This window comes from Oryctolagus cuniculus, chromosome 12 (assembly GCF_964237555.1).
Source record: "Oryctolagus cuniculus chromosome 12, mOryCun1.1, whole genome shotgun sequence".
NCBI lineage: Eukaryota > Metazoa > Chordata > Mammalia > Lagomorpha > Leporidae > Oryctolagus > Oryctolagus cuniculus.
The window spans coordinates 58,451,525-58,465,258 of record NC_091443.1 but is presented as its reverse complement, the minus strand read 5'-3'; the positions used below and the strand labels follow the sequence as shown (position 1 = coordinate 58,465,258).

Here is a 13,734-nt window from a genome sequence, read left to right as displayed (position 1 = left end):
TTTTTCTACTGGAAAAAGAATGATCTGATATATATATCCTGATTTATTAAGAAGTTTTCCACGAATTTGCATGTATCTTCCATCAGTGCCCTCCATGCTGATTTATGAAATGGTACATTGGAATTTTTGAAATTATGGAAGTGAAGATGACACGCTGTATTTTCTATAACTTTATCAATATATTGTCTACCTATGGGACCAGCCTGAAACAGTCAGGTATCCTACTTCTTTTCCCCAATCACTCCCTGTTTTCCTCCCTTTCTTCTTACCACTCATCCATTCTTCCAACTGTCACCTACTGTCTTTACAAAGAGAATATAAGTTCACTTCAGAAAAACCAAATGATATAGAAACAAATGCATAAGTGCTCAAAACAAACAAAAATGAATCAATGTCACCATCAGAGATAAGCACCATCAACATATAGATGCATTTTTCCAGACCTCTTGTTATATGTAAAATAGTAGTTGATATGCTGTTAAAATTGACAACTTAATTCTTACAACTGTGAGTCAGATGATATTTTTATCCCATTTTACAGTTTACAAATCTAAAGAAAAGAAAGTTTCAGTAAATTGTCTCACATTACAAAGCTTAGTGAATGGCAAAGTTCACATTTAACTTTAGGAAGTCTGACTCCATAGTGTTTAACTACAGTCCTGGCCTGTCTTCCATATACATGGCTATATAGAGAGGATGTGTGTGTATTTTTGGATGCTAATGAAATCATATTACATTCCATGGTTATATTTACATGCTAATAATTACAGGTATAAATCACCCTGTATAAAGATCACATTATCTTTTTGCTGTATGGGTATACTATGGTACATTCACTGCCTGGACATAACATGGTGCATTTTTTAAGCCAATTCCTTAATTATGGATACTCAGCTTGTTTTCTATTATTAAATATTATACACATTTCAAGAAATATTCTGTTGTTTACATCTGTACTATTTCTGATTATTGCCTCAAGATAAATCCCTAGAAATATATTTTACAGTTCATTTTGTGTTGCTATAACAAACTACTGATGTTGAGTAAATTATAATGAAAAGAGGTTTATTTAGATCACAGTTCTGAAGGCAGGGCTGTTTAAGATCCATGTATCAACATCTGCTCAGCTTCTTGTGGAAAAAAAAAAAGAACAGTGCTGCATCAATTCATGGAAGAAAAACACAAGAGGAAACAGCTAGCACATGGGATGGTCTCACTCTGTAACATGCTCTTGCAGCAACTAATCTAGCCCTGTGAGACCTAACTCACATCTGCAAAATCTATTCACTTAAGAAAGCCATTGGGGGGGTGCACCAATGGAAAAGGAAGACATTTCTCTCTGTCTCTCTCTCACTGTCCATCCTGCCTGTCCAAAAAAAAAAAAAGAAAGACATTACTCCATTCATGAGGTAGTACTCCCATGACCTAATTACCTGCCAAAGGCTCCATCTCCTGATACTACCACATTGAGAAATTAAAACTTAATATGAGTTATAGAAGGAACAAATCACAGAATGGGAATGCTTACAGCACATTAAAGATTTAATGTTTGTTACCAAAGTTGTATTCACTTCTGCAGAAATTAAGCAAGAGGTTATTCCTTTCTCCCGTATTCTTGCGAACTTTGTTCTCTATCCTCATTAGCTTTTTTTTTCTTAATAGTTGCTAACCTGATTGCTTAAAAATACCACAAGATTGTTTTGTATGAACTTATTTATTAATAGGACTTAATATTTAGTCTTTTTAAATATACAAATAATGTATATGTAATCTTCTAAAATAGTCAAACACAGATATATATAAAGTAAAAAATAGAAGTCCCTTGGACCTCTCTTCAAAAGAATCATTATAACAGCATAGTATACAACTTTCTAGAGTTAACATCTACTTACATATTTTTGCATATCATATACATCTAATTTTGCTTTCATACAAATGGAAACATCTTCTGCAACTTGCTTTTTCCATTTGACAAGATGCCTTGGAAAATTTTTCATTTTTGTTTGACTGTTACACAGTATTTTGTTGTGTTGAGACATCATAATGTAATTAACCAGTTCTGTTGATAAACATTTAGATTATGTATTTTTTCACCAAATAAACAATAAGTACTTACTGTATGCCAGGACTGTTCTAGAACTGAATAATACAAAGTGTCTGCCTTGATGATGTCCATTGGAATTCTTATATATTTTTGCATATATGTAAGCACAAAATATTTTGTAGGAAAAGGTATATGAATTTAAACATTTTATAAGTGAACAGATAACAGGTTCAACAAATATTAGTGAGCTGCATTAGTAAAGATTGCTCTTTAAATTACATAATTAACACATAAACAAATATGTTTTATTTGGTTTACACAGGGGTTAAAATGCTAATAATCAGTTTCCAATCTTCAAAATAGAGTTAACTAAAATATAATTTTCTTTTTCTTAAAGACTTTTTAAAAAAGATTTATTTATTTTATTTGAAAGTCAGAGTTTCACAGAGAGAGGAGAGGCAGAGAGTTACATTTACAATATCTTTGCAAAAAACCATGCATATACAGATCTTCTTAACCTAATATTCTTGAAATTTGAGCAAATTACATATGTAAATTGATATTACTGGTTTAAAGTAAATTTCCCCTTTTAATTTGTGGGTCTTCTTGGAAACAGTCTTCCAGGGAGCACAGTGGTTTGGCACAGTGTTAAGATGTGATGCCCTCATCTCATATTAAAGTGCCTGGGTTCAAGTCCCAGCTTCACTTTCTATTCCAGCTTCCTGCTAATATGTTAATATTGAAGTACCAGTGATTACTGAAACACTTGCATCCTTGCCAACCATGTGGGAGACCCTGATTGAGTTCCAGTTCCTGGCTCTGGGTTCTGGCCTAGCTCAGCTTCAGCTATTGTGGGCATTTGGGGAGTTAATCAACAGATGAAAGATCTCTTTCTCTCTCTTTCAAATAAATAAAAATTTAAAAAGAAATATTTTTCTATGATTCAATATTAGTATGTTATGATGTTCAAAATTAGTATGTTTTTGGGGAAGTGAATTAAACCCTTCCCTCAGGACTACTCCTATTTATAATTTAGATGTTCACAAATTTAGACTGTCTCTTCTTTAAATACAGTTCATAGTTTGACTTAACTCTTCATTTTATATTTCTTAGTCCGGCAGCACAAAATATGAAACAAGAAATATACTCATACATGCTCCTGATTTTCTGATTTTGTGAGTTTCTCTTGTTGGAGCAGCCATAGAGATGTCTCACTCAGATCTCCCCTTAAAAATACCTGATGTGGAGACACAGCTGACTGACTTCATCCACCCTACCTTTAGATCCAGTTGTAAACTTCATGTCACCCCACTGCTTATCTAGGCTTCTTCTTCCTTAATTGAGCACAGTGATGGTACTAGAACCGGATTTTTTTATATGCATAGCCTCAGTTAGCAGAATGCCTCTAGTGGGCATGAAATCCATTCAGCAGAACATCTACAAGAAAACCCATTTTACAGAAAAGGAGGCATAGGAATAGGCCATCTCCATGGGATTTAATTTTTTATATCATATACTATATACTTTAGGTGAAGCTGACCTCACAGAATACTGAAACAGATTATTGAGGTCACAGCTAAATCACCAGTTCAGAGAAAATAATTTGCAAGAATGCTGTACTATCCCTCAGGTTATAGTATAGGCATCAAAGCAGAGACCACTTTATGTCACTGTGTCTCTAGTAGAATACATGGATCTGGGAGCCAAAAGGTAAAGGCAAGAACGACACTATTTTTTAAATTATAAATTTATGAATTTATACAGAGAACAGATCTCATGTATTTCATGCATGTAGTTTTAAGAACATAACAATACTTTCCACCCTCCTTTCTTCCCCCACCCTCCCTCCTCCCTTCTCTCTTATTTTTTAGATAATATGCTTTCAATTTACTTTATAATCACAAATATAATCCTCTGCTAAATAAAGAATTCAACAAGTAGAAAGACCACTGTTCTTCAGGATTATAGACAAGGGCTGTAAGCAATAATCAAATCTCAAAATATCAATTTCACTCATATACATAATTTTTCTATACTTTATAAATTAGCTATCACATATCAGATAAAACATATGATATTTGTATGTTTGAGATTGTCTTATTTCACAAAGCCTAAAGGTCTCCAAGTGCAAACATTTTGTTGCAAGACAGGATTTCATCTTTTTAAGGGCTGAGTAGTATTCTAGAGTGTGTGTGTATCACATTTCCTTTATCTAGGAATCAGGTGATGAACATCTGCACTGATGTCATATCTTAGCTATTATGAATTCAGCTGCTATAAACATGTGATAAAAGGTAACTTTTTCTTATGTGATTTCGTATACTTTGAGTAAATTCTCAGGAGTGGGATGACTGGGTCATATGGTAGATCTATTTTTGGATTTCTGAGCAATCTCCATATTGTCTTCCATAATAGTTGCACTACTTTACATTCCTACCAGTAGAGTCTTACATTATCTTTTTCTCCACATCATTGCCAGCATTTATTATTTTTGGATTTTAGATGAGAGCCGTCTAACTGGTGTGAGGTATAACTTCATTGTAGTTTTTATTTGCACTTTCCTTATGGCTAGTGATCCTGAACATCTTTTCTTTTCTTAAAATTTTGCTTAGCGATTTGATTCAATGCGATTTGTAAATACAATTCTAGGATATAATGATATTCCCTCCCCTTCTCCCTCACATCTTTTCATGTACATATTGGCTATTCATATTTCATCTTCCAGAAGGCACCTGTACACAGCCTTATCTCATTACTTAACTGCATTGTTTATTTTCTTATTGTTGAGATTATTGAGCTCCTTATATATTCTGGAGATTAATCCTTTATCAGCTGTATAGTTTGCAAATATTTTTCCCATCCTGTCTGAGTGTTTCTTTTGCTGTGCAGAAGCTCATTAACTTGATATAATTCTATTTGTCTATTTTTGCTTTTATTGCCTGTCTTTCGGAGGTTTCATCCTAGAAGTCCTTGCTTATGTCAATGTCTTGCAGTGTTTCCTCTAGGTTTTCCTTTAGTAATTTGGTGGTTTCAAGTCTTAGGGTTAGATCCGTGATCCAGTGTGAGGTGACATTTGTTTAAGGTGTAAGGTAGGGGTCTTGCTTCATACTTCTGCATGTAGAGATCCAATTATCCCAACACCATTTGTTGAAAAGACTATGTTTTCTTGAGTGAGTGATTTTTAGCTTATTTGTCAAAGTTTAGTTTTGATTATACTTGCCCTGTAATGCATCTTGAAATCTGTTATTGTGATGCCTCCAGAATAGTTTTAAGATTGCTTTAGATATTTGGGGTGTCTTGTGTTTTCGTATGATTTAGGATCATTTTTTTTCTCTATATAAGAAGAATATCCTTAGTATTTTGAAATGTATTGAATTTGCAGAATGCTTTGTGTAGTATAGACATTTTGATGGTATTAATTCTTTCAATCTATGATTATGGATGGTTTCCCCACATTTTTGTGTCATCTTCTATTTCTTTCCTAAATATTTTGTAATTTTATTGTAGAGGTTTTTTACATTCTTGGTTAAATATATCCCAAGGTAATTAAGTTTCTTTTGTGTAGCTATTGTGAATGGGACTGATGTTACATGTTCTTTCTCAGCTATGGCATTTTTGTGTGTTGATTTTATATCCTGCAGCTTTGCCAAACTCTCTTATGAGTTCCGATAGTCTTTTAGTGGAGTCTTTTGGTTCTTCGATGTATAGAATCATATCATCTGCAAACAGGGATAATTTGAATTGCTCTCCCATTTGTGACTCTTTGATTTCTTTTTCTTGCCTAATGGTTTTGGCTAAAACTTCCAGAACTATATTGAATAGATATGTTAAAAGTGGAATCCTTGTCTGGTTCCGGATCTTAGTGGGAATGTTTCCACTTTTCCCCCATTCAATAGAATGCTGGCTGTGGGTTTATCATATACTGCTTTGATTGTGTTGAGCTATGTTCCTTCTATACTGAAATTGCTTAAGGTTTTTATCATGAAAAGATGTTGTATTTTATCAAATGCTTTCTCTGCATTTACTGAGATAAACATATGGTTTATATTCTTCATTTTGTTAATTTTATCTATCACATTTATTAATTTGTGTATGTTGAACCATCTCAGCGTCCCAGTGTTAAATCCTACCTGATCTGAGGACCTTTTTGATGTGTTTTTGGATTTGGTTAGCTATTATTTTGTTGAATATTGGTCTATAGTTCTTTTTCACTATTCAATCTTTTTCTGGGTTTGGAATTAAGATGATACTAGCCTTATAGAAAGAGTTTTGGAAGATTTCTCCCCTTTCAATTATTTTGAATAGTTTAAGAATTTTATTATTTATTCTTTAAACGTTTGGTAGAATTCAGCAGTAAAGTCATCTGGTCTTGGGTTTTTGTTTGTTGGGAGAGTCTATATTATTGATTTATAACTCTAGTATTTACTACTACAGTTCTATCAGTTCCTGTTGAACTGATCCTTTAATCATTAATTATTACATAATATCCTTTTTGTCTCTTTTAACATTTTTTGTCTATTTTGTCTGATTTTAGGATGTCCACTCATGATAACTTTTATTTTCATTTTCATGGAATATCTTTTTCCATCCTCTCACTTTTAGCCTGTGTATCTTTGTTGGTGAGGTGTTTCTTAAATGGGTCCTATTCTTTAATCCATTCAGCCTGTCTGCATATTTTAATTGGAAAATTTAGGCCTTTTACAAGAACAGCCCTACTTACAATCACTCCCAAAGACCTACTGAGGAACTCCAGGCTTTACCTCACACAACTCTGGGTTGAGCAAGGGTAAGGGCCTGGTCTTGAAAGGTTTTTCTGTTTTCCAAGAGGACAGAGCATTGATCTATTTAACTACAAACCATATATAGTAGTAGGGCACTATTAGTTCTCTGTACTCAAGGGCCAGCAAGAAAGGATAATACAACCAAGTAAGTCAACAACATCTACTAAAGTGATAGTTGCAAGGGTAGTGTGCAATAAATAGTGGAGGACAGGATGAGTGCCAGTGGGACCCAAGATCAATTTCAATGATAAGGACTATAGTTTTTTTTTTCTTAATTCCCTTTTTCTAAGTTATCCTTAGAAAGAAGCATTTATGGAAATCATGGAGGAACTCTACCACACGCATTGTTAGCTAATAGTCTCTAGGGACTCTATTTTTGGAGTTTGAACCACTGAGTTTGTACCAGACCAAGCTTTCCCTGTGCTGCTCTAAGATAATGACTGATAACTAACACTGAGATAGTCCTGCCAAATTTGGAATTCCTTCAATGGAAAATTTTAACTCAGAACTCTCCATTGTTCTAACACAGAATTGCAGTGCAAACTACATCTCTTTCTATCTTTCTTCTTTCTCTTTCTGTTTTCACAGGTTTCAATTCACATTCTAATCTGAGTCTCCCTGTCTTCTCCTCCTTCTTCCTTTAGCCTCCACAGACATCTTCTCCAATCTCTTACACATCTTACCCTGTCTTGGCCTCTACTTCTTGAAGAATGTAATCTATTTTCAAGTTTCAGCAAAAGAAAATGACACCCATATAATGTGATGAGAATGATTTAAAATCCTCAATGGAGAAAGTTAGTGCAGAGTCTAATCTTTAGTTTCCAAGAGAATTATAATAGGACTTTCTCAGGTTTCAGAATTGTTCTCATTTTGGTCACTTACTTTAAAAAGTTATCCAAGAACATGTGTGAATCTACAAATAACTTTGATGGTTATAACCTGTTATATTCTAATTTCATAAATACAAATATATCTATCTATCTAAAACAGATTGAGCCTATCATTTATATGCTGATCTTGATGGGACCCTCAAGCACAGAGCTTTGCATGCTAAAAATGAGATAAAGGCCACCATGTGAGCATACACAATTTTTAAAAAAATATTTATTTCTTTGAAAGGCAGAGTGACAAGGAGAGAGAGATGGAGAGAGAGAAAGAACCTTCCACATGCTGGTTCACTCCCCAGATGGTCACAATAGCCAGGGCTGGACCAGGCCAAAGCCTAGAACTCCATTTATTTGGAATATCATTAGGGTCTTCCATGTGGGTGGCAAGGACCCAGCTAGTTGGGCCATGATCTGCTGCTTTCACAAGCTCATTAGAAGAATGTTGGATACCAAGTGGAACAGCCAAGACTCTAAGAATTGGCACTCTTCTATGGGATATTGTTTTAGAAGTCCAGGTTTAAATCATGATGCCACACTGTTGTCCCCCACAAATGTTAAGAGATAACACATGTAGCCATTAGCCAACATTAGACAACAAGAAAAATGCACTGGTTGACAAAATTTAGGTGGAAGGCTTTTAAGAGGAGGGAATAGGCACTAAGAAATATTTTTCAAGGGGCAAGAAGGACCTGGAGGAGAGATATCTAATACAAAGATGCTAGGATCAATTCAGGGGGAGATCAACAATATCAAGCTAAAGAATGGGTGGTCATGAGAGAATGGTCTCAATATATTTCCTAACATACAGCTTAGCTCAGGATATACACATAGTAATAAGCTTGTTTGTAAAGGATGTCTTAAAATGGACCTTTCAAGCCCAGTTATTAGATGAAACAAAAAATAATGTCAGAGTCCTGAGGATGCAGCTTTGTTAGCAAGGAAGAGATACTCATTGCTGGAAAATACAAGATTCTTTGGGAATGCTCTAGTCTACTTCATCAAAATGTCTTACCATGTTAATAATTGCTAATTTATACAATCTTCTGGAAAAAAATTAATAGCAAACCAGATTAAACTTTTTAGTATTGAAACTCCTGATTTTGGCTTTCCATGTCCTCATCCCATCCACACAACTTATTTTAGGCTTTCTATAATATACCCTCACAATTCATCTGGTCGTCTCTCCATTGTTGTACAACATACAACACTCATTCCTGTCTTGCTGCTTATTTGGAAAGTCCATTTTCTTCTGTTCTACTGTGTGCATTTTCCATGTCATATCCTTATTCTAGTCCTTACTTTGAAGGTTCTACTCATAGGGCTCTAGCCATACTTATTGCAGTTTGTTACTTTCAACATATGCTCTTTTAAATGTTTAATGCATTTGTTCTAAATCCCTAATTAGACTGCCAAGTTAACTCATTTTCTAAATGTCTGTAATTGCAAAATTTTAAAACCACATGGTTTTAGATGCTAACATTTGTAGGAAGACTATCACTGATCTAGTTACTCCTACTGAGTACTGGAGCTGATGAAAACATAGCATAATAAAAATGAATGCTTACCCTGCACTTGGAATGATGCTAAATTCCTTATATATATTTACTTATTTTGTTCATGACACAGGCATCATCTTTCATAGCTTTCTCTTTCATATACCATATCTAATGCTTGCCTAATTTTATTGGCTCTATCTTCATAACAGAGCTGCAATCCTCACAGTTCTTACAAAATTCACTATCACAGTTGTAGGCCCCATCGTCTCCCTCCTGGATTACTGCAGTATCTTTCTGATAGATATGTTCTTAACACTCCTTTTTAAGGTTTTAAGTCACACCTTTGTTGAAAAGGCTGCAATGGTCTTTCCCCTCCATCACTCTAACCTCATTTCCCACTAACTTATTTATTCTGCTCCAGCCACAATAACCCCACCTTGCTTTTCCACAAACATGCAGCATGCCCACAATTTTCAGCCACGTTTTATCTTTCTGCCTTAAGTTATACACATAGCCAACTCTCCCTCAAGTCAGCTCCAATGTGACACTATTTAAATGTGCAATTTGCCTTTCTAACTTTCTCCTGATTCTCCTTAATCTCAACTTTTACTCATAGCACTTTGTAACATACCATATGGTTTTTTATTTTTTATTTTTATTTTTTGACAGGCAGAGTGGACAGCGAGAGAGAGAGAGAGAGAGAGAGAGACAGAGAGAAAGGTCTTCCTTTGGAGCAGGCCTGGAAGAGGGGCAACCGGGACAGAATCCGGCGCCCCAACCGGGACTAGAACCCGGTGTGCCGGCGCCGCAAGGCGGAGGATTAGCCTAGTGAGCCACGGCGCCGGCCCATACCATATGATTTTAAAATGTATGTTGTCTTTTCCTCACTCCATGAGGGGTAATGGTCTTTGTTTTATTCACGCCTATACTCAAAGAGCCTAAAACAGTACCTGATATTTGAAAGGATCATATAAATTTGTATTTGGTAAATAGAATCAGAAGCTGGGTTTCCTTTCTGCAAAGATTTCCTAGTTTCTATGTTTGTGCTACTACAGGGCCTGGTGCTGCGGTGCAGTGCGTTAAGCCACCACAGGTATCCCGTGTCTCAGTGCCAGCTGGAGTCAGGGCTGTTGATTCGCCTGTGAACACAGCAGAGGATGTCCCAAGGCCTTGCGCCTCTACCATGTATGTGGGGGACCCTGACGGAGTTCTAGGCTCCTGGCTTCTGCTCGACCAAGTTCACTGCGGCCATTTGGGGAGTGAAAAGACTCTATCTCCCCCGTCAACTCTGCTTTTCAAATCATCATCATCATCTTAAAAAAAAAATTACCACAGCCCTTCGAGGCTGGATTTCATCTCTGAACCTTAAAGGTGGGAGGCCAGAGGAGATACAAGTGAAAAAGCTAAGATGTGTAGGAATTTTCTTCGGAAGGAAGGAAGGGTAAACTTGCTCTCTCCAGAAACCGTGGAGACTTAGAACACCCTCTTATCAAAGCAAATCCCGAGGCACCGGGGCGGGCCTGGAGACGCGGGCCTTGCCCTTCCTCCGGTAGCTTCAGTGCCCTCACTTAGGTGGCTAGGTCGCGCCTAAATGTATTCTTTTCCGGGTCACCACCCCTGCCTCAGGGACACGGCGCCCAAGTGCCGTTCCCTCCGCGCCCAATTCTCCCGCAGGCAGCCGTAGGTGCCGCAGCGACGGTCCGAGACAGGCGGTGGAGCGAACACCCGGACAAGGCCCCACAGAGCGTCCAGCGAGCGGGGCGGATACACCACGGCCGACGTCCGCGCCCGCCGCACGTACGCACGCGCACTGCGCCCAGCATGAGGGTCGCGGCTCTGATCAGGTAACTGTGCGCCAGAGCCGCCTGCCTCCTCCCCGGCCACCCTCTCTTCCCATTCCTGCCACCCCTGGCGCCGAAAGAGAGGGTGTCTCTCCCGAAGCCAGTCGGGGGCTCTGTAGCTCTTCCGGGCTACAGGAAGAGGCGGAGTCCTCCGGCTATTGTCCGACTCCCGCTGTTCCGCGGGTTCGCGCTCCTGTCAGTCGCTGCCTCTGTGATTTTTCTGGCCCTCAAACCTGGATTCACCTGGGGAGCAACTGAGGCCTGGGTCCCATAACCGGAAGCGTTGTTTAATTACTCTGGTGCGGCTGGTTGTCGAATTTTTAAATGCTCCCGTGAGCGTGAAGTTTAAGAGCTAAAATTAACTGCACTTATCCAGCACGTGCTTCCTCTCCCTTCTCCACCCTTTATTGGCCCTTTTTAGTTCCTTTCGGTCCGCCAGGTCTTCAGGCTGTTGCTGATTGCATTCGTTCCCTCCCTTATCAGCGCAGGACCGATGTGGATTGTTTATGGAGCCGTGTGTTTTTCCTTGGGACTCAAGTCCAGTGAAGGGATCTTTTCCATCGTAGTGGAGACAGAATTTTAACTTTTATGCTAGCTCCAGTTGCTGTTACTTTTTGGAGGGTGACCTTTTAGTAACATATGCCATTTTCCAAAAGGAATTTGAAATCTATAGTAGTTCATTTTATTTGGGTTTCTAAAGAATTAGGCTTGTGACTGACATACCTAAAACAGGCCACTTTAAATGATACTGTACTCGAGGCAAAAAGGAATCCACTAGCCATGTTAGGGGGTTTGGACTACTTAAATACTTTGTTTCATGAGGTTTGGTCCTGTGTTGTCTCTTGAGATAAAAATGATTCCTTTACTTTTGTTAGCACATTGGAGATTTCATAAGCATTGTAATTTAATGCCCTAGATGGTATACAGTTGTTGACATTATTGACCTATTTAGGACTCTTGTTAGTCCTTCGAATCCCTTCTGTAGTGATTAGAATATCCCAGTTCCTTCTGCTTCGATGCCGTTTTAAGATATTGGTCTATAATGTCACAATAATTAGTTATTCAGTAAATTTCTTCTGTAAAGAGAATGATTAAGCTTTGACCATTGTGGTTTTCCTTTGGTCTAGACAGATAAGAATTAAAAGTAGCCCAGGAAATGAGTAATTCCCATACAGATTCAGTTTGCCAGAAGTTTAATGACTACAGTAACACATACTAGCTAAAGACATAGAAGTATTAGAGGGGAGGGGAGAAGAAGATTGGAGTAATCCATTACAATCTTTGGTAATGTGCAAATATTACTTTCATAATAAAGCAATTTACTTAAGGGCATTGTTAGTAAATTCTTGCAAACAGTAAGAACTGTATACATGTTAGGAGGTTTAGCTGTAAGTATGAATGCATAAGCATATGCATATGATATACATGCCTATGTGTTATATACATCTATCATGTATAATTATGTGTATGTATGTGTGTATATTAGGGGCACATCAAAAAGTACATGGAAATGGAATTAAAATGTAAGTTATTTTGGTGCAATTTTTTTACATCAATGCATAGGTTTTTCATAGTATATCTTTTCCATGAACTTTTCAAGTTCTTCACATATGTGTGAAAAGTGTATTTTAAAATGTACATAGCAAATTTGCAATTTGTGTGTGTGTAACAATGAAGGATGATATACTGTGTGTTTTAGAGAATAAGGGAATCCAAGATTCTTTCATATTGTTTGACAGAACATTAGTTTCCTAATTTATAAGTAAGTCATTGAATTTTATAGTTAAATAACACCTTTAGGATTATCTAGGTAGGTCATTTTTTCCACAATTTTATAGTAAAGTATATAATCTCAATCATACTGAGTAGCTTCCTTTACATTCCCAGAGTTGGGAGCTAAGACTCTTCTGTGTAGGACCTTGCACTTAAAATAATATGTATGCAACTCATGGAATACCAAGAGGAGATAAAGGTACTCAGCATTTCTCAAGATTGGTTGACCTTGAAAATCTTTCTCAACAGTACTCAACAGTTTGTTGGACAAAGAACACAATTTTGGAAATGCTACTTTAAATTCATACATGAAATGTTGGAGTATTTTGAGATAAAGAGTAAGACTATGTACTGATTATGGATGCATACCCTTTAAACTTTGATAGTCAAAAGAATTTAAAAAATATTTTTGTCCTGGAGTTTTAGACTAGTGAGATTCAATCTAAAAAATTGTAGAAGACTTACTTAGGGGAATATTCAAATCTGAAGAGAGGGAGTATGGGATTTTGTATATTTCACTTTGCCTCTTGCCCTCTTCCTCCCCTTGAGAAGGAATGAAAAGAAGGAATGATAGCTAAAGTACTGATAGTACTAATGTTTAACTTTGTTAGTGTGATTGAGCGTTTTGCTGTTTATTTCTATAGAATTTGATCTCTCCAAGAATATCAAATTTTGTTATTAGATTGGAATTCAGATCTTTAACTTGACCCTTTAATTGGTGACAATAACCAACAGCTAGTTAGTGGGATAGAATGGATGTTTTTCTACCTGTTTTATATAGTTTCATCTTAGGAGTATATGTAATACATATTTAGGATAGAAATAGCCCTTTATATATTAAGCAAAGCCTTTATCACACCCTAAAGTGATCATGTTTTGTTTAGAACATTCTTTGTTATAAAAGCACGTTCT

The 13,734-nt window shown here is 36.7% G+C and overlaps 1 protein-coding gene across 6 annotated transcripts in view; it reads left to right on the top strand.

Annotated features, from left to right (window-relative positions):
* The first annotated feature begins 10,809 nt into the window (after positions 1-10,809).
* Positions 10,810-13,734, top strand: part of DPH6 (diphthamine biosynthesis 6) — a 232,300-nt gene continuing 229,375 nt past the window's right edge. For 5 of the 6 annotated variants that reach the window (XM_002717996.5, XM_051822558.2, XM_051822559.2 and 2 more), the window contains exon 1: positions 10,810-11,052. In XM_002717996.5, the coding sequence (XP_002718042.1) occupies positions 11,030-11,052 (23 nt within the window). In that variant the 5' untranslated portion in view covers positions 10,810-11,029. The remainder of the gene's footprint in view (positions 11,053-13,734) is intronic. The other variant, XM_070053968.1, reaches the window with a different exon arrangement.